Source organism: Balaenoptera borealis (assembly GCF_965194805.1).
Source record: "Balaenoptera borealis genome assembly, chromosome: 9".
Lineage (NCBI taxonomy): Eukaryota > Metazoa > Chordata > Mammalia > Artiodactyla > Balaenopteridae > Balaenoptera > Balaenoptera borealis.
This window is the reverse complement of record NC_138873.1, coordinates 27,479,261-27,500,853: the sequence shown is the minus strand read 5'-3', so window position 1 is coordinate 27,500,853 and position 21,593 is coordinate 27,479,261. Positions and strand designations below refer to the sequence as shown.

The 21,593-nt window shown below is 40.5% G+C and overlaps 1 protein-coding gene across 10 annotated transcripts in view; it reads right to left on the bottom strand.

Annotated features, from left to right (window-relative positions):
• The window catches only part of MTFR2 (mitochondrial fission regulator 2), a gene marked incomplete at its 3' end in the record, with an annotated part of 99,765 nt that overhangs the window by 48,952 nt on the left and 29,220 nt on the right, over window positions 1-21,593 (bottom strand). Inside the window, exons 8-9 of one of the 10 annotated variants that reach the window (XR_014248554.1) lie at window positions 5,953-6,083; window positions 7-4,518 (exon numbers count right to left, since the gene is read on the bottom strand). The exons of 7 other annotated variants lie outside the window; for them this stretch is intronic. Coding sequence is in view for 2 of the 3 variants with exons in the window: in XM_082405729.1 (XP_082261855.1) it covers window positions 21,267-21,392 (126 nt within the window). Of the gene's footprint in view, window positions 1-6; window positions 4,519-5,572; window positions 6,084-21,253; window positions 21,393-21,593 lie in introns of those variants that run through there. 2 more of the 10 variants (XM_082405731.1, XM_082405729.1) reach the window with 2 other exon arrangements.

Genomic DNA, 21,593 nt, shown 5'->3' with positions numbered 1-21,593 from the left:
GAAATAGAGAATATGGAATGTCAGTGATGGCAGAGACAAGGGGGTGGTACTGCTACATGGCAAGAACCCCAGGAAGAAGAGTTTTAGAATTTTTGATCCCTTAATGAGGGTTGAGAACTAATGGTCGAGAAGTGGCAGTAAGATGTAAGATGTAACTGATCCTATTTCCCAACACTGACACGAAGGACAGTTGGCAACAAATAGCCTACATTTGAGAGGCATCTTGAAAGCAGAGTCTTGGGGGTGGGGCAGTTTTCTATTGAAGCATAAAGGATAAAGGAATGTCAGGTGCAGAGATAGAGTGCATAATTGTGTGTTTATCCTCTTCTGGGAGCTTCAGAGAACGTAATATAAGGGTCAGGAAGGAGGACTCTGGTAAAAGAAGGTTAGATCAGAATAACATGGGGTATGAGGCAGTGGAAGAAGATAATGAATGGAGGAAGCATTGTTCTTAGGTGGTAAACCAGGTGGGGGAGGGTGGGTTAAGCCGGACATTCAACTGCCCAGAGAACTGGTCCGAACATTCTCTCTGTGGCTGGAAGGAGACCCTCAGGGATTTACGGAGTCCTCCTAGATCCACTTCCAAGCCTTAGGGGAAAGGGGAACCCGGAGCTCTTGGACGAGGTGACTTATGGTCTGGATTGACTGTGATGGTCCCAGGGAGGTTCTGGGCATCAGCAGTTTACACGCAGTTACCCAGAGAGTGGTTAGGGGCTCCAAACCCAGAGAACCTGGGCTAGGAAGGGGTGGTGGGAGCAGGCTCTTTAAGAAACAGCAATGACCTGGAGATCTTGGCATACAACCAGCTCTGCTTCTTCTCTGGGGACTCCAAGCCCAGCAATACTACTGTTATAGATTCTGTGTGTAGTCTGGAGGCAGAGATAGGGTCTGTAGCTAACACTTTTCAAGTCTCCTTTGTACTGTGTCCCCAGAGGTCAACTGTGAGCCCAGGCAGCTTGCTGTAATAGGAAGGGTCATCAAACCTGCCAATTTTCTCGGTGAAATGGAAAGGTATAATAAGTCTGAAAAATGGAAAGAAATTTACCCCTGACCAACCAAGTGGGCCACTCTTTAATGATGGAGAACATCATGTAGCAGCAAAGACTAAAAGAGGATACTAATAAGTAAATGATTTTTGATAAATACCTACGTTGGAAATGCATGTAATCCCTTTGTAAAGTATAAATCAAGCAACATCCATATTTTAATCTAAGTTCAGGGTCCTGTGCCCGGCCACACTCAGTTCAGGGAGAAAAAGAGCCCCAGAGGGCTTCCCTGGTGGCGCAGTGGTTGAGAGTCTGCCTGCCAATGCAGGGGACACGGGTTCGAGCCCTGGTCTGGGAAGATCCCACATGCCGCGGAGCAACTAGGCCCGTGAGCCACAACTACTGAGCCTGCGCGTCTGGAGTCTGTGCTCCGCAACAAGAGAGGCCGCGATAGTGAGAGGCCCGCGCACCGCGATAAAGAGTGGCCCCCGCTTGCCACAACTAGAGAAAGCCCTCGCACAGAAACGAAGACCCAACACAGCCATAAATAAATAAATAAATAAATAAATAAATAAATAAATAAAGCAACAGCAAATTAATTAAAAAAAAAAAAAGAGCCCCAGAAAATAGCCGGGAAAAAATGGCTCCACTCAAGCCCTCTTACGTCTAATCAGAGTTGGCTCTCAAAAAGCAATGGAGAACATGAAGAGAAAGAGATTGCTTAGACAGCAATCCCATGTACAGTGATTTCTTATTAACATTTAATTTAAGAAAGAGGCCATTCTTGAAATTTGAGAACTTACTAGAAAATAAAATATCTCTTTTTCCCTGGAAGTGATCTTGCTGCCCAGAAGCCTTCAAGCCTTCCTGGAATTTTTATTTAGAATCCCAGAGAGTTCAGTCAAGATTTTCAGATGCAACCACATCTTCTGCTAACATTATAGGCAGAGGCCCTCTTCCTCCTAGAATCACAGGGTCTATAATCCAATATTCTCTAGAAATGAAAAGGTTATATGGTAATTCTACTACCGACAACAAGCACCAATTTCAACTAGAGTGTAATTTCCAAATCAAGACCCAAGTCGGTAATCATTACACTGAAATACAATGTATTGAAGTTATACTAGGACGTTGGATTAGTCCAAAAAAGGGTTGGTAGAAAAATAGAGGACGGCTTTAGACGGTTACTACCGTTTCTCACTCACCCAAAGAATGCAACATTTGAGATGTAACTGTTCCCTTCCCCCCATCCTCCCCATGATTAATGATTAATGAGCAGTTGTGTACCACTCCAGTGATTTCTAGTGGTGATCAGTGGAGAGGCAGCACAGAGGAGGGGTTACAGGCAGATTGCCTGAACTGGAATTCTGGCTCAGCCACTTACTAGCTGTTTATCCCTTGAAGGGTTTCTTAATCCCTCTGTGTTCCTGTTACATCAATGGGGTAATAATAGTACCGCACATGGGGTTGTTACGAGGATCAAGGGAGTGTGGATCACATACCAGCAGCTTAATAAGTTTTTTCATTGTTAAATGGTCATATGAACAGGAAACATGAAAACATGCTCTCCTGACCTTCTCACCTTGCTCAGAGCTTAAGGAGGGAGGGTTACTGTATGCAATATTTTCAGTATATATTTCAGTTTTTGCTTCCATGGTAGATGTTGCAAGATTACTGTCTTAACTTTGGGGTCGATGCTTCCAGATACCTGTCTTCCCTGAAACTGTCTGATTCATCTCTTCAAACCCAGAATATATCAAAATGTCTAGCAGATAATAGGTCCTCCAAGAATGATTATTCAGCTAAATGCAACCTCAGACAAAATAGTCATAGAAGACTTAAGGCTATCAAAAGGAGAAAGAGTGCAAAAAAAAAAAAAAAAAAAAAGGGAAATATCCAGGAGCGGCCAACCAAGGAGTGGGCAGAGCAACCTGTAAACCAACACCTGGGAGCAGAATTGTAACTCCAGATCCTGTTTCAAGTATCTCCTACCCGATCATGTTCCCTTCATCGTTGTTTGCCCATGCTGGTAAAGCATAATCACTAAGCTGCTTAGAACAGAGCCATAAAAGTGACTAGGAATAAATGAGGCAAACTTCCAATGTCTTGGTGAGATGGGAGCAAAAGCACAACATTTGGAAGAGTCCCAAACAAGACACAGACAACAACTGCCAAGGAGAATAGAGCCCTCTCTGTCTTAATGAGGACTCTATGCTTCCAGTGGCAGAGGTACTCTTCACAAAGCTCCAAGCAGAATTCCTTCATCTCTTCTCCAGTCCTCACCTCATGCTCTTCTCTGATTTTTCCTCCATTTCCTAAAATTTTTTGTGGTGGTCATATTTCAGATTTTTTTTTAATTGAAGTATAGTCGATTTAAATGTTGTGTTAGTTTCAGGCGTATCCTAAGATGTTTAAAGGCCTTTTTTTTTTCATCTTAAGAACTCTGATATCTCAATACTGCAAGTATTCGTTTTCCAGTCATGTAGGAAACATGTAAAGGAAAAATAACCATCAGAGGCTTGCACAATTTATGGAAAGGAGAATGAGAAAGAACAACTTCCTAAACCAGGTTCTATGGGATTCAAGGGCCAGGTTGTCCACAGTCTTGGCTCAAATAAAATATGTTCACTTAGGGAATCATAAGAGCTTATCAAAACATAACCAGATATAATTTAGGCATAGAAACAGTAGAAAACTTACCTTTCCCTCACCTAGGAACCTAAGATCATTTTCTCTTCTTGTGTACATTCTACAATAGTTGGCACAGAATAATCAAGATTGCAAAAAGACTAGAATCTTGTTATTTAAAAAGCTCTGCAAAAGATCCTATAGCTCTGTCTGCACTTCTCATGAACTCTTAAAAATTACTGTAGTCTGACTTCTATCTTAAAAGTACCCATGTCCAATAAAAATTTTAAAAATACAATAAAAATACCTACATAAAAATACCTACATCTCAACCAAAAAGGAAACCAACCTTATTTTTAAGTGGGCAAAGAACTTTAATAGAACTTTCTCTAAACATGTACAAATGGCAAGCAAGAACATGAAAAAAGTGATCAACATCACTCATCATTACAGAAATGCAAATAAAAACCACAGCAAGATACCACTTGCCACACATTCAGATAACTAATATGAAAAAAAAAATGACAAGTGTTGATGAGGATGTGAAGAAATTGGAACCTGATGCATTGTTGGTGGGAACATAACATGGTGGAGCCACTTTGGAAAATACTGTGGCAGTTCCTCAAGAATTAAATATAGAATTACCATATAATTCAGCAAGTCCATTTCTGAGTGTATATCAAAAGGATTCAAAACAGGGACTTGAAATAATATTTGTAAACCCATGATTGTAGCAGCAATATTCACAATAACCAACAGATCAAAGCAACCCTCGTTTCCACTGGAGGATGAATGGATAAATGAAGTGTCATATAAACATACGATGGAATATTATTCAGCTTTAAAAATGAAGAAAATTTTTTCCAAGTCCTACTGTATAGCACAGAGAGCTATATTCAATGTCCTGTGATAAACCATAATGGAAGAGAATATGAAAAAGAATATATATATCATAACTGAGTCACTTTGCTATACAGCAGAAATTAAACACAACATTGTAAATCAATTATACTTCAATAAATTTTTTAAAAAAGTGCCCCTGAAAGTTCTCATCTTTCCAAATTCAGAGGGCGTTTCTATGCTTACCTGACATGCTCCCTGCATTGTCATTTGGGGCCCACTGTTTCTTTCTTTGAACACTCTTGTTCACATCATATTCTCCAGATTGTTCTCCCTACATTTTCTAGCCATTCCTCTGTGGGGTGACCATCCCAGTTCATCTGGGACTGTCCCAGTTTTAGCACTGAAAGTGCCTCATCCCGAAAAACCCCTTACTCCAGAGCAAAGTGGGGCAGTTGGTCACCCTAGTCTTAAGTCTCCTTTGAAGTCTCTCTGTCTTCCACTCACTACTAAAATGTCAGTGTCCCAAGGGTACCATCTTGGCCCTCTGACCCTTGCACCCTATAAAGTCTCGTTGGTGACCTCATTCAACTCAAGACTTTAAAAACTATTGATATATTTGGATGATGGTTACCAATCTACATCTTCTCCAAACCCAAACTGCCAACATAGCCTAATGTATCAAAACAGAACACATCTTCTCCACAAAAGAAGCTTCTTATTTTCTATCTTGGTGAACGACCAAGGTGTCCATCCACCTAGTCAGCCAAACCAAAACAAATCTGGAAGTCTTTTATAATTCCTCCTTCTCTCTCACCCTATTGATTCTACCTTTTTAGATATTCATCCCTCACCCCTCTCCATTTCGCACATACAGCTTTTGTTCAGGCTTCATAATTCCCCATCTGAAATATATCACAGTCATTCTGCCAATCCAATAGTCTTTCTAGAATGCTAAGCTAATTAACCTTTCTGCAATCATTTAATGGTCCCCCCTGTGGCTTTTCATGGAAAAATTCGACTCTTTGGAACACTAAGGTCCTCATACTCTGAATTCTTGCCAATCTCTACAGCCTTCTCGCAATCACTATCCCACCCACCCTCCCTCTTGCCTCCCCAGCTCCCCCCAGTCTTGAGTCCAGTCAACGCTTACTGATTTCTGAAGCTCACGTGTTATTTCCCATCTATGAGCCCTCCCACCTGCAGTTTTCTCCAATGGGAATGCTCATTCTCCAACTCACCCTTTCTGGACCAATTCAAACAATTCTGTTTGATTTGGTGGCCCTCCATTGGACAACTATAGCACCCTTTACCATAGCACTTACTACTCAGTATTCTCACCATTGGTTATGTGTATGTTTCACTGACTGGACTTTGAGCCATTTGAGAATATAATCTGTGTACTATTTGCTGTTAGAAACCCAACACCTAAAACAACAGTGCTCAATAAAAGTTTGTCAAAATGAAAAAATGAATGAATGAGCAAATGATTTAATACCTGGAAACCAGATTGGCTGGCTGTAAGTGGCTTCATGAGCTTTATTCCTTTAATTTGATGCTTCCATATTCTTCCACATTTCAGAAGTCAAAAAAGATTCTGGAGTTGTAAGAATGAAAGCAAGGTTCCCACTGACGAGAAAAGATATGTGCGTGAACTTAGTTAAAAGTATCTATGAATTTATAAATGGGTTGTGAGAAGGATTTTTACAAGAACTTGTTCAGTAAATAGTAAAACAACAAAGCAATCATTGTACAACTGTAGGGCCAGCCAAAAAGCCACAACAGGCCCAGCTTGAATGTGTAGCTATGGTCAAAGGACAAAGGTCCTGCTGGAGTGCTCAGGACGTGGGGGAAATGGTGTTGACTAAGTGATTAGGCCCCAAGATAAAGGAAGAAAGATAAAGCAGAGAGAGAGAAATCAAGATATTTTTGTTTCCTTAGTAACGTAAGAACTGACAGGGGGAATTTGAAATGCTTCAACTTCTAGAAGCCCTCATTGGCTGGGAGCTCTCAGCAGTTGGTGGAAGGAAGGTGGCCATAGGATGAGGTATCGCCAAGCTACAAATCTGAGAATTCAAAACAGAGAGCAGCGGGCCAGAGGATGGGACAGCAGAGCAGAGGAAATCTAAATTCTCTGTGAAGGAAATCTGTATTTACGGAACACATTTTGTAAAAGAGATAATGCATTATCATATAATCAAGAAAATTAGACCCAGTTAGTAATAATAATAAGACTATAGAAACCACAGAAGTTTCCAGGTAGTAGTAAAGGGGGACTTTGATAATCTACCAAGACAAATGCAGAGCTGAGCTTTCCAAATAGAACAAATGACTGCTTCATGGTCACTTCTGGAACTAACAGACAACTAGTCACTGGGGCAAGACTAGTTCCCAGGGTATCTGGCAAATGGGAAAGGCCTGAGAGGTAAAAAGGCAAATCCACAGAGAGACACGAGACTAGAAAGCTTAGTCAGGTGCCCTAAGTTTAATCACGCAGAAATTTTATTCCAAAGTGCAAAATGAGCAAGTTTGTATTTCTTCATGTTTGCTTTCACATACATTATTTCAGCAGAATCTCAAAAGGGTCCTGTCATGTAGATAGAGTAGGACTTATTATCCCCATTTTGTGACCAAGTAAACTGGGACTTGACATTAGTAAGTTACTTGCCCAAGGTCCCACAGAGAGTAAAATGTGGAGCTGGGACTAGACGTCTGGTTTTGAGTTCAATTCCCTTTCTCCTATAACGGGGGCCCTCTCTGATTTAAGCCCTGCCCTAGAAAAATAGAAAATAAGAGCTGGTGGGGGGATGGGAGGCAGGCCTGGCAGGGACCCCCATATGAGAAGGTAGGGTCAGTAAGGGGCAGTGTGATGAATGGAGAGCCCTGGAAGAAGAGCAGCAACCTCGGTCACAGGTGTCTGCTGGGGTGACAGAGAGTGGCAGGGTGACCAATACCTCTGCTTTGTCCAGGTCTGTCTCCATTTTAAAATGGAAAGGCCCACATCCTGGGAACCCCCTAAGTCTCAGGCAAACCCAATGATTAGTAGCCCTCAATAGAGCAGAAGCTCTGGCATCAGAAACAAGGCCTGGGGTTCGGACTGGGTTCTGTCACTTAGCTTGCATGGCCACCTTTTCTGTTTAGTAGCGCCTTTTGAAATTGCCTTTTTTTTTTGGAGGGGGTCAAAAAGGGTCACAGATAATTATTATGGTTCTACCTCATACTTCATAGCACAGTTTGGAGGACAAATAAGATTGCGTCCATGAGAGTACTTGGTAAACAGTAGAGAGCTTATAAATAGAATCATCATCATTATTATTATTATAAATGACCCTTTATTGTCAATAGCAAAGTGGACACAGGGCTGGAGTGACCAAAGGCCTCGCTCAATGTGGAACCCTGATTTTGTACTATGTTGACAACTTCCAAGAAAATGACAACTCCTTTAAATTTTCTCATGTAAAATCCTGCCCAGGATTAACAGTCATTCTGACATCTACCAGAGAATCGAACAGCAAACCAACAAAACCAAAGGGCTTTGACATCTGGTTTGCTCTTAAAACAAGAACACGTTTCTAAAATTGCATTTTAGGTACGTATCACAATGAAAATAAATAAACACATTCACAAGAAGACTAGTGAAACCAGAAGCAAGCCACAGAAATGACCCTACTGAGATCACTGGGAAATATTTTGGGGACATAGAAAGAAATGAGACCATATTAACTTTGCGCCCACCCAGAAATACTTGTGTAATTAATTGGGTGGGAAATGTAATGACACAGCTTCAGTCCCATACACATCTCATAGACAGGCAGAAACAAAGGAGACAGAGCCCCATTCCTTAAAAGAAGAAGAAAAAAGGAAGGAGTAAAAAATGAAGGCTCTACAGAAAGGGCACAATCTGTCTTCAGGGCCAGACATGAGCTCAGACGGCGAGAGCAATTTAGAGCTATTGAAACAGGCCCCTTTGGCCAAAGGCAGCTCTGTGAACCTTCTCTGACTTCATGGAACACTCACAGGCAAGCTGTAACAAGTACATAGCCTCTAGGAAACCTGAGTGCTTCAAACACCCGCATTGATTTTGCAAAAATGACATAAACAAAAACTACCAACAGAAGCCCCAGGTCCCGAGTGGGTACTGCCAGCCACACCATAATGAGAAGGCAACTCACACACCCACCATCTCCATGTGGAGAAGAGGACTGACCATACTCCCATGCCTTGTTTCTGCTATTTGAATTATATTTACACGTACTGATGTACGTGTAAATATAATTTGTAAATATTGTCTTTGTTCTCTTTGCAACACTGAAAATTGTCATCGCTTTAGGAAAAGCAATTTTTCAACCTCTGATGGAGCACAAGCTGTTTTATACACATGCAGCATTCAGCTAACTTTGGGAGTCGGTACTACTGCCGAAACCCTTTCGGAACATGGAAATATGAGGTCAAGAGCCAGGCCAATTAGTCAGTGAGTGGGGACACCTGCTCCTCCTTCTCCACCGCTTGTTTGCCTGTGGCAGTACACTGGCAAGGTCCCTGCAACTGGATCTTGGCTAGGGACAGTCCAGAGAACGAGGCAGACAACCGCAATCACCCCATGCCCCAACCTCACATGCGCACTCACGCACGCGCACACGCACACACACTGCTGGAACTATGCACACTGCTGGGGTCTTACTAAGAGGCAGAGAAGAACTCCACCATGGAGAGAGGACACAGCATAAGCCCAAGAGAGTCTCAAATTTTGACAGCTAACCCAGTGGCAAGTTATACAGGGAATCAGAGGGAGAATTCATCACAAATGTCTACCTTAACTGAAATCCAGTGACCTGAGATGCTACTCAAATCAAAAGGACCTAAAATGTGAAAGCGTCTCAGGCCTCACTGACGTTCTCAGAGAGCCTGTCCAGAATTCCAGGAATAGGATGACGATCACGATAATGATAAGAGTTAACATTTATTAAGCACTTTTCAACGTACTGTTTTAAGAGCTTTGTATGAATTAACTCACAACAGCCCTGTGAAGTGAGTCCTCTGGTTTCTCCTAGTGTGAGAAAACTGAGGACCAAAGGGTTAAATCACTGTCTGGGGCACTGAGACCAGGCCACCTGGCTCCAGAGCCTGACAGGGTTGGACGGCCCTTCAGACTCTCCCTGAAGAGTCCCCTTGCTTGAAGTCTCCGAAGCAGGCAAGTCTCTACATCACCAGCCAGCTCTGGTCATGAACTTCCTCAGCGTGAACTGGGGACAATTACATATGCCTCTTTTGTCAGCAATTGCACTTCCAAGAATTTAATCCACAAATATGCATGTAGACATTTTTTGGTACAAGGTTGTAGTTTGTACAGGAAATAACCCAAATTTCCATCAGGAGCTAACTAGTTAAATACGGGATTAGCCACCCAGGGCTCTAGTCTATAAAGCTGACTCCTCTGCTCTGCCCCTCTGCCCCCTGCAGACGCGTGGCTTAGAGAATGGATAGCGTCTGGTGGAAGTAAACCATGCCCTATTTTCTAAGTGTAAGCAGCCTCAGGGCAGGGTCCTTGCACAAACCACACATTACATGCAGCAGCCCTATGGCCTCATAGCAGTAAAACAGAAAGAGCCGCACATACATCCACGAATAGAGTGTGCCTAGACTGCTTCTGGAAGGACCTGATGACCATAGTTGCCTCTGAAGAGGGGACCTGGAGAGCTGGGGGCTGGGGAATGTGTTTTGACTTGTAAATCTTTTGGTCATGTTTACATTTTTACATATATGTGTGAACCAAGCATACCTTAAAAAAACTAAAATTTAAAATTTAAAATGTTTAAATAAGTAACCCAATGAAAACAAAATATTCATTATTGATCAATCGGAAACAACAGAAAAGAAAAAACAATCTAAGTGTCTAACAATTAGGGGAATGGATAAGTACATAAGAGGATACGTCTTCAGTGGAATATTGTACAATCACTAAAAGTTAGGGAGGTAGTAGCCGGGTAGAGAAAGGGGAAAATGTTTAGATGATAATGTTAATGAAAGAGCAAAATACTGTATGTGCAGTGTGATTGCAATTGCAATAACATGAACAAAAATTGTCTTCTCTTAGCAGCTGGCATGAGCATTTCTTCTGAAGGTGGGATGGGGGACCTACCTTGGCTGGGAAGTGGTTCAATAAGCCCTTTGGGGCAGAAGCTGAACCTACAGAGCTTCTCCAAATTCCCAGGGAAAATGTCAGTAATTTCTACTTTACTCCCAATGACTAAATTGAATGGATTCTTTTCACAAAGACGGCATAGAAAGACAAGAAGCAGCCAAGCCTAGGTTTTCCCACAATGTACAAAAAAGGAAAGAGGGCCGAAATAAATTATGGTAAATTGTTAAGTAGTCATATTAGCAAGGGATTCCTCAAATTTGCTTTACTTCCTGATTTGGGATAATATGATTTTATTACCTCTATACTTTTTTAAAAAATCAGTGTTTAGCTGTCTGTATAAAGAAGCAACTCTGTTCCAGCTGCAGAAGGCAGTTGGAGGTACCGCAGAAGAGATTCATAGGAAGGCTTCGTAATGAACTCTCCATCTTTCTCAGATCCTCAGGGGTTTTGGTTCTGTCTGCCCTCGTGTTTGGAAGAAAGTCTGAGCTTCGGGAGTAGAAGGAAAGGTTGGGGAGCAGGAGAGGGAAAGAGCACCTTAGATGCAGAAACAACTGATATTTTTCTCTACGTTTTTGAAAACATCTAACCCCAGGAAGGCATCTCAGATGGATAACCAATGCTCATAGAGAAAATAAGGTCCAGTCCAGGGGAAACAAGAGGATTTCCCGGTTATATCTGTTCAATAGCATATATAACTAGATAGTCTTGAGGCTGATGTCCCTAACAAGCTCCCCCTTGGCAACCACAAGTCTGTTCCCTAGATCTGTGAGTCTGTTTCTGTTTCATAGATAAGTTCATTTGTGTCATATTTTAGATTCCACATATAAATGATATCATATAGTATTTAAGACTTAGCTAATATTATTTGATACATTTGAGTCACTGCAATGACTAGCTCCCCAGTCTCCCAGTGTCCGGTCTGTGGTCTTTCAATTCATCACAACTGCCCCCGTCACATCGGGACAGAGGAAAAGGAGACGAACCACTGTAACAGAAGGCACAGGATCCCATTTTAATATGCTTTCCTAAAACTCTACTTCTGAAATTACGTGGAAAAAGGCTAAAGCTGGAATTCTTACAAAATAAAGTTTGCACTAAAAACTATGAAACTGGGAATTCCCTGGTGGTCTAGTGATTAGGACTCCGTGCTTCCACTGCAGGGGGCCTGGGTTCAATCCCTGGTCGGGGAATGAAAATCCTGCAAGCTGCAAGCCAAAACAAATTCAAAAATAAAAACTATGAAACTAATACTTAACACAGCACGTAGTAGGTGAAATGCACAAAGACTGGTAGAATTCAAGAAAATAATGTTTTTTTCACGTTCAATTGATTATCACCAGTGTCAACAATTTATGAGTTTAGGGATTCCTGACCACAGGCAGATTTCATTAAAGGAAAAGAAATCAACATCTGTGATGTTTTACCTTCCATCTACTTTCTTAACGACTAAATTTGGTCAGAATATTCAGTTCGAGTAGAAAGTAACAGATAGGTATGAAAGTCCCACGTATATCTTAAAAAATATAGGAAAACAGATGTATTTGTGACATAATACTTCAGTAGCTTTTATCAAAACTAACTTGCTTTTGACCCAAGTAGACAAGAATATTTTATCTTCATCCAAAATTTTACTCTATCATCTGTTAAAACTAACATTTTAAATCTTGGACCAAACACCTATCCAAGCAATACCAATCACAAAACACATGGATGATTTTAAAGTCCTATGACTGATGCACTGACACTTCTATCAGAAATTCTATATTTAAAATATTTTAAATGAGTATTTTGCTTCCAAAAGTCATCCCGGATAATGTGCCCAATGTAGCCATTGCTCAAAAATATTTTTGGAACCAGCCTTTAGGAAATGCCTTCAGAGCCAGATTACAACAGTCCTTGCAAGAAAATCACTTGAATTACTTGCAAGTCGTAGGTCACTTGTGACCAGTCATGACATCATCCAGCATGATCATCCACTCATTCATCAGATTTGGCACTTGTCTATTTCCAGAAATCAAATTCATCCTCAGAGGAGAAAAAGATACTCTTGCTGAAGTAGTTTTCCAAAGACTCTGAGGCAATTCTTGGGCAGGCTCTTCTGTTATACATCCTGGGACACAGACCTAGCAGAAAGTGGGAGGGAATCTAGGCGGGGCAGACCTGCTCACCAGGGTCTACGCGTGGTCAGGGGTGTTAACCAGGGGCCCAAGGCTGGTGGTCCTGTGAGGGCCGAAGGCCACACCATCCCATGGGTGGTTCAGGCAGTCAGTGGTTCCAGCCTGACCTACCGGCCAAGAAAGCCTGGCCTGAGCAAGCTCTTTCCCTCCAAACACGTGCCACAAAGACTGAGGGCAACAGCCCTGGCCTCAGCAGCCCTGGTTTAAACCCCAGCTCTGAAATCTTCTGGCTTCTTGAATTTGAGCAATTAACTTGCATTATTTTTTATACTTTTGGATAAAGTCTGTTACTAAATAACAGATGCAGTTTTAACTAAATACGTTTATGTCAAGTCATTTTCTATCACATTTGTCAACAAAAGACACAGAGTCTAATAGTTACATGCACAGGCTCTGAGGTCAGACAAACCTGGGTTCAAGCCCAGCTCTTCCAGTTGGTAGCAGTTCTCTGAGCTCCATTCTTGTCTGTAAAATGAGGATAAAAATATCTCTTGGGGCTTCCCTGGTGGCGCAGTGGTTGAGAATCTGCCTGCCAATGCAGGGGACACAGGTTCGAGCCCTGGTCTGGGAAGATCCCACATGCCGCAGAGCAACTGGGCCCGTGAGCCACAACTACTGAGCCTGCGCATCTGGAGCCTGTGCTCCGCAGCAAGAGAGGCCGCGATAGTGAGAGGCCCGCGCACTGCGATGAAGAGTGGCCCCCGCTCACCACAACTAGAGAAAGCCCTCGCACAGAAACGAAGACCCAACTCAGCCAAAAATAATAAATTAATTAATTAATTAATTAAAAAGAAAAAAGAAATTCTAAAAATAAAAAAAATTCCACTTTAATGTACCAATTATTACTGGAATAAAAGCAAAAATTATAATCCTATTATTCATAATAAGCCTTGTGCTTTTCTCTAGTAGTGAAATAACAGCTGTACGCATACTGAAGAACTTAGGAGAATCTCACTGCAATCTTTAAGTTTAGCAATTAAGCAATACTATCTCCTGCTTTTATCTTTGAATTATAGAATATTTATTTTTTGTTGGGAAAAGAGCTGAATTACAAAAACTTACATGCACCCCAATGTTCATCGCAGCACTATTTACAATAGCCAAGACATGGAAGTAACCTAAATGTCCATCAACAGATGAATGGATAAAGAAGATGTGGTAAATATATACACTGGAATATTACTCAGCCATAAAAAAGAATGAAATAATGCCATTTGCAGCAACATGGATGGACCTAGAGATCATCATGCTAAGTGAAGTAAGTCAAAGGCATATATGTTATCACTTATATGTGGAATCTTTAAAAAATGATAAAAATGAACTTATTTACAAAACAGAAGTAGAAAACAAACTTGTGGTTACCAAAGGAGAAAGGAGAGGGGGGAGGGATAAATTGGGTATTTGGGATTAACAGATACACACTACTGCATATAAACAATATGAACCTGCTGTATAACACAGAGAACTATATTCAATATCTTGTAATGACATACAATGGAAAAGAATCTGAAAAAGAATCTGATTCTGTTATGTACAACTGAATCACCTTGCTGCCCACCTGAAATTTTTTAGATGAACTATACTTCGATTTTTTAAAAAGTTGAATTAGCTTGATAACATGTGTAATCTCAGATTGATAAAGGCCATGGCCATTTGTAATTCATTATTATGCTTTAAAATAAGCTGCTTTTGCACGTTATACTAAATACAACCCCATTTTGTCTATAACTTCTAAAAATTTGACATTCAAATGTTATAACTAGTTAGTAGCTTTAACTTCAGCCTAGGTGCTCTCTAATGCTATACTTCCCTCTTGTGGCAAATATAGAAAACTGCAGTATATAGTTTTTTCCCCTCTTTCAGTTTACTGTGCCAGGTTTTATCCTGCCTTAAATATTTTCAAGAAAAAGGCAAACTGTAAACACCCAAGTAAACAAATTTACAAGATGGGCAGTGTTTCCCAGGGGTTAAAAATATGTGTTTGAAAATATATGCGTGTGTGTGTGTGTGTGTGTGTGTGTGTGTTTGAAAACCCATCTGCCTGTGTTCAAAACCCACCTCGGCCACTTACCAGCTGTGGAAATCTGGGGGAGTTCCTTCAGCTCCCCACGTCTAAGTCCTCATCCATGAAATGAGAATAACAATAGTACCTTGTCTTGTTATGAGGATTAAATGAGTCAATATATGTTAAGCACTAAGAGAACAGGAGCTGACACATCAGTGCCATTCAAAATGACAGCTATTTGCTATCACCTGAATGGTAAATTACAGCCCACTCCCAAGTAACAGAAGTTTTCAGGGATGCACAGACAATTTCCCCGCAGTGTCCAGCCCAAGACCACATCTCCTTGGTAAGAATATTTGGCACAGAGTACAGAAACTGAAATGGCAACCATTTCTTTTTCTTTCTTTTTTTAATATCTTTATTGGAGTATAATTGCTTTACAATGTTGTGTTAGTTTCTGCTATATAACAAAGTGAATCAGGTATATGTATACATATATCCCCATATCCCCTCCCTCGTGCATCTCCCTCCCACCCTCCCTGCCCCACCCTTCTAGTTGGTCACAAAGCACCAAGCTGATCTCCCTGTGCTATGCAGGCACTTCCCACTAGCTATCTATTTTATCTACATTTGGTAGTGTATATATGTCTATGCCACTCTCTCCCTTCATCCCAGCTTACCCTCCCCCCGCCCCGTGTCCTCAAGTCCATTCTCTAAGTCTGCATCTTTATTCCTGTCCTGCCCCTAGGTTCATTAGAACCTTTTCTTTTTTTTTTAGATTCCACATATATGTGTTAGCATATGGTATTTTTTTTTTCTTTTTCTGACTTACTTCACTCTGTATGACACACTCTAGGTCCATCCACCTCACTACAAATAACTCAATTTCGTTTCTTTTTATGGCTGAGTAATATTCCATTGTATGTATGTGCCACATCTTCTTTATCCATTCATCTGTCGATAGACACTTAGGTTGCTTCCATGTCCTGGCTATTGTAAAGAGAACTGCAGTGAACATTGTGGTACGTGACTCTTTTTGAATTATGGTTTTCTCAGGGTATATGGCCAGTAGTGGGATTGCTGGGTCATATGGTAGTTCTATTTTTAGTTCTTTAAGGAAGCTCCATACTGTTTTCCATAGTGGCTGTATCAATTTACATTCCCACCAACAGTGCAAGAGGGTTCCCTTTCCTCCACACCCTCTCCAGCATTTATTGTTTGTAGATGTTTTGATGATGGCCACTCTGACTGGTGTGAGGTGATACCTCATTGTAGTTTTGACTTGCATTTCTCCAATGATTAGTGATGTTGAGCATCCTTTCATGTGTTTGTTGGCAATCTGTATATTTTCTTTGGAGAAATATCTATTTAGGTCTTCTGCCCATTTTTGGATTGGGTTGTTTGTTTTTTTGATATTGAGCTGCATGAGCTGTTTATATATTTTGGAGATTAATCCTTTGTCAGTTGCTTCATTTACAAATATTTTCTCCCATTCTGAGGGTTGTCTTTTCTTCCTGTTTATGTTTTCCTTTGCTGTGCAAAAGCTTTTAAGTTTCATTAGGTCCCATCTGTTTATTTTTATTTCCATTTCTCTAGGAGGTGGGTCAAAAAGGATCTTGCGGTGATTTATGTCATAGAGTGTTCTGCCTGTTTTCCTCTAAGAGTTTGATAGTGCCTGGCCTTATATTTAGGTCTTTAATTCATTTTGAGTTTATTTTTGTGTATGGTGTTAGGGAGTGTTCTAATTTCATTCTTTTACATGTAGCTGTCCAGTTTTCCCAGCACCACTTATTGAAGAGGCTGTCTTTTCCCCATTGTATATTCCTGCCTCCTTTATCAAAAATAAGGTGACCATATGTGTGTGGGTTTATCTCTGGGCTTTCTATCCTGTTCCATTGATCTATATTGCTGTTTTTGTGCCAGTACCATACTGTCTTGATTACTGTAGCTTTGTAGTATAGTCTGAAGTCCGAGAGCCTGATTCCGCCAGCTCGTTTTTCTTCCTCAAGATTGCTTTGGCAATCCAGGGTCTTTTGTGTTTCCATACAAATTGTGAAGCTTTTTGTTCTAGTTCTGTGAAAAATGCCATTGGTAGTTTGAGGGAGTGCATTGAATCTGTAGATTGCTTTGGGTAGTATAGTCATTTTCACAATGTTGATTCTTCCAGTCCAAGAACATGGCATATCTCTCCATCTGTTTGCATCATCTTTAATTTCTTTCATCAGTGTCTTATAGTTTTCTGCATACAGGTCTTTTGTCTCCTTAGGTAGGTTTATTCCTAGGTATTTTTTTCTTTTTGTTGCAATGGTAAATGGGAGTGTTTCCTTAATTTGTCTTTCAGATTTCTCATCATTAGTGTATAGGAATGCAAGAGATTTCTGTGCATTAATTTTGTATTCTGCTACTTTACCAAATTCGTTGATTAGCTCTAGTAGTTTTCTAGTAGCATCTTTCTGATTCTCTGTGTATAGCATCATGTCATCTGCAAACAGTGACAACTTTACTTCTTCTTTTCCGATTTGGATTCCTTTTATTTCTTCTTCTTCTCTGATTGCTGTGGCTAAAACTTCCAAAACTATGTTGAATAATAGTGGTGAGAATGGGCAACGTTGTCTTGTTCCTGATCTTAGAGGAAATGGTTTCAGTTTTTCACCACTTAGAACGATGTTGGCTGTGGGTTTGTCATATATGGCCTTTATTATGTTGAGGTAAGTTCCCTCTGTGCCTAACTTCTGGAGAGTTTTTATCATAAATGGGTGTTGAATTTTGTCAAAAGCTTTTTCTGCATCTATTGAGTTGATCATATCGTTTTTATTCTTCAGTTTGTTAATATGGTTTATCACATTGATTGATTTGCATATATTGAAGAATCCTTGCATTCCTGGGAAAAACTCCACTTGATCATGGTGTATGATCCTTTTAATGTTCTGTTGGATTGTGTTTGCTAGTATTTTGTTGAGGATTTTTGCACCTATGTTCATCAGTGATATTGGCCTGTAGTTTTCTTTCTTTGTGACATCCTTGGTTTTGGTATCAGGGTGATGGTGGCCTCATAGAATGAGTTTGGGAGTGTTCCTCCCTCTGCTATATTTTGGAAGAGTTTGAGAAGGATAGGTGTTAGCTCTTCTCTAAATGTTTGATAGAATTCGCCTGTGAAGCCATCAGGTCCTGGGCTTTTTTTTTTGTTGGAAGATTTTTAATCACAGTCTCAATTTCAGCGCTTATGATTGGTCTGTTTATATTTTCTATTTCTTCCTGGTTCAGTCTCAGAAGGTTGGCCTTTTCTAAGAATTTGTCCATTTCTTCCAGGTTGTCCATTTTATTGGCATATAGTTGCTTGTAGTAATCTCTCATGATCCTTTGTATTTCTGCAGTGTCAGTTGTTACTTCTCCTTTCTTCATTTCTAATTCTATTGATTTGAGTCTTCTCCCTTTTTTTCTTGATGAATCTGGCTAATGGTTTATCAATTTTGTTTATCTTCTCAAAGAACCAGCTTTTAGTTTTACTGATCTTTGCTATTGTTTTCTTCATTTCTTTTTCATTTATTTCTGATCTGATCTTTATGATTTCTTTCCTTCTGCTAACTTTGGGGGTTTTTTGTTCTTCTTTCTCTAATTGCTTTAAGTGTAAGGTTAGGTTGTTTATTTGAGATGTTTCTTGTTTTTTGAGGTAGGACTGTATTGCTATAAACTTCCCTCTTAGAACTGCTTTTGCTGAATACCATAGGTTTTGGGTCATCGTGTTTTCATTGCCATTTGTTTCTAGGTAGTTCTTGATTTCCTCTTTGATTTCTTCAGTGATCTCTTGGTTATTTAGTAGTGTATTGTTTAGCCTCCATGTGTTTGTATTTTTTACAGATTTTTTCCTGTAATTGATATCTAGTTCATAGCATTGTGGTCGGAAAACATACTTGATATGATTTCAATTTTCTTAAATTTACCAAGGCTTGATTTTGACCCAAGATATGATCTATCCTGGAGAATGTTCCATGAGCACTTGAGAAGAAAGTGTATTCTGTTGTTTTTGGATGGAATGTCCTATAAATATCAATTAAGTCCATCTTGTTTAATGTATCATTTAAAGCTTGTGTTTGCTTATTTATTTTTCAATTTGGATGATCTGTCCATTGGTGAAAGTGGGGTGTTAAAGTCCCCTACGATGATTGTGTTACTGTCAATTTCCCCTTTTATGGCTGTTAGCATTTGCCTTATGTATTGAGATGCTCCTATGTTGGGTGCATAAATATTTACAATTGTTTTATCTTCTTCCTGGATTCATCCCTTGATCATTATGTAGTGTCCTTGTTTGTCTCTTGTAATAGTTTTTAAAGTCTATTTTGTCTGATACGAGAATCGCTACTCCAGCTTTCTTTTGATTTCCATTTCCATGGAATATCTTTTTCCATCCCCTCACTTTCAGTCTGTATATGTCCCTAGGTCTGAAGTGGGTCTCTTGTAGACAGCATATATACGGGTCTTGTTTTTGTATCCATTCAGCCAGTCTATGTCTTTTGGCTGGAGCATTTAATCCATTACATTTCTGGTAGTTATCAATATGTATGTTCCTATTACCATTTCCTTAATTGTTTTGGGTTTGTTATTGTAGGTCTTTTCCTTCTCTTTGTGTTTCCTGCCTAGAGAAGTTCCTTTAGCATTTGTTGTAAAGCTGGTTTGGTGGTGCTGAATTCTCTTAGCTCTTGCTTGTCTGTAAAGGTTTTAATTTCCTGTCAAATCTGAATGAGATCCTTGCTGGGTAGAGTAATCTTGTTTGTAGGTTTTTCCCTTTCATCACTTTAAATATGTCCTGCCACTCCCTTCCGGCTTGCAGAGTTTCTACTGAAAGATCAGCTGTTAACCTTATGGGGATTCCCTTGTATGTTATTTGTTGTTTTTCCCTTGTTGCTTTTAATATTTTTTCTTTGTATATAATTTTTGACAGTTTGATTAATATGTGTCTTGGCATGTTTCTCCTTGGATTTATCCTGTATGGGACTCTCTGCACTTCTTGGACTTGACTATTTCCTTTCCCATATTAGGTAGGTTTTCAACTCTAATCTCTTCAAATATTTTCTCAGTCCCTTTCTTTTCCTCTTCTTCTGGGACCCCTATAATTCGAATGTAGGTGTGTTTAATGTTGTCCCAGAGGTCTCTGAGACTGTCCTCAATTCTTTTCATTCTTTTTTCTTTATTCTGCTCTGCGGTAGTTATTTCCACTATTTTATCTTGCAGGTCACTTATCTGTTTTTCTGCCTCAGTTATTCTGCTATTGATTCCTTCTAGAGAATTTTTAATTTCATTTATTGTGTTGTTCATCATTGTTTATTTGCTCTTTAGTTCTTCAAGGTCCTTGTTAAACGTTCCTTGTATTTTCTCCATTCTGTTTCCAAGATTTTGGATATCTTTACTATCATTACTCTGAATTCTTTTTCAGGTAGACTGCCTATTTCCTCTTCATTTGTTTGGTCTGGTGGGTTTTTACCTTGCTCCTTCATCTGCTGTGTGTTTCTCTGTCTTCTCATTTTGCTTAACTTACTGTGTTCGGGGTCTCCTTTTTGCAGGCTGCAGGTTCGTAGTTCCCGTTGTTTTTGGTGTCTGCCCCCAGTGGCTAAGGTTGGTTCAGTGGGTTGTGTAGTCTTGCTGGTGGAGGGGACTCGTGCCTGTGTTCTGGTGGATGAGGCTGGATCTTGTCTTTCTGGTGGGCAGGACTGCATCCGGTGGTGTGTTTTGGGGTGTCTGTGGACTTAGTATGATTTTAGGCAGCCTCTCTGCTAATGGGTGGGGTTGTGTTCCTGTCTTGCTAGTTGTTTGGCATAGGGTGTCCAGCACTGTAGCTTGCTGGTCACTGAGCGGAGCTGGGTCTTAGCATTGAGATGGAGATCTCTGGGAGAGCTTTCACCGTTTGATATTATGTGGCCATATGATATTACGTGGAGCTGGGAGGTCTCTGGTGGACCAATGTCAGGAACTCGGCTCTCCCACCTCAGAGGCACAGGCCTGACACCCTGCTGAAGCACCAAAACCCTGTCAGCCACACACAATGTGTTCTTTTAAGAGCACTCTTAAGTAACATCCTGACTGCGTGCGGTACTTTACTTTCGAACTGAGAGTTGCGGTGGATGGGATTTTTGCCTTCCCCAGATGGTTGAAGGTTACAATTTTTGTTATTGGAAACCCCACCACCTCCTTATTTCTTTTATTATTTTTGCAAGAAAAGTATAAAGAGAGTCAGAGCGGAGGTGAGATTTGTGATCGGGAAAGCCCTGGACGCCCTCCTTCTCCATCTTCTGCTCTCTCTCTGATTAGTTCCTATCCAGCAGCAGATTGAAGCAGAAAATGATTCTCCATTTCAACTGAGCTATGATTGTGTCTCTTTTTACCCGAGCAAGTAAGTCATAGAATGTTAATATCACACATTGGACCCCAGGGCGCACCCTGCTTGGTCTCTTCATTTTACAGTTGAGGAGCTTGGGGTCCAAAGAAGTAATAACTCAGTCCTCGCGGCACATTGCCAGCACTTCTTCCATTGGTTCCCAATGCCACACAATGAGATAACTGTTTAATGCTTCTGAGCCCTTGGAAACATTAGTAATTTCCATGAAGAGAAAAGGACAAAGCTGTGAAAGACCAACCATAGGTTACCCACACAGAAACCCTGGGGTGGAGGGGTCTGAAGGGGGCATATTTGGAGACAGAAAGGCATTCTCACCCCTCTCGTCCCCAATTTTTAAACTGCAAACATTTTCAAGAAAATAAGTATAAGAACTAGCCTGGTAGAAGGATGACAGGGGAATGGGTTCTGGTAATTCTGGACAGTC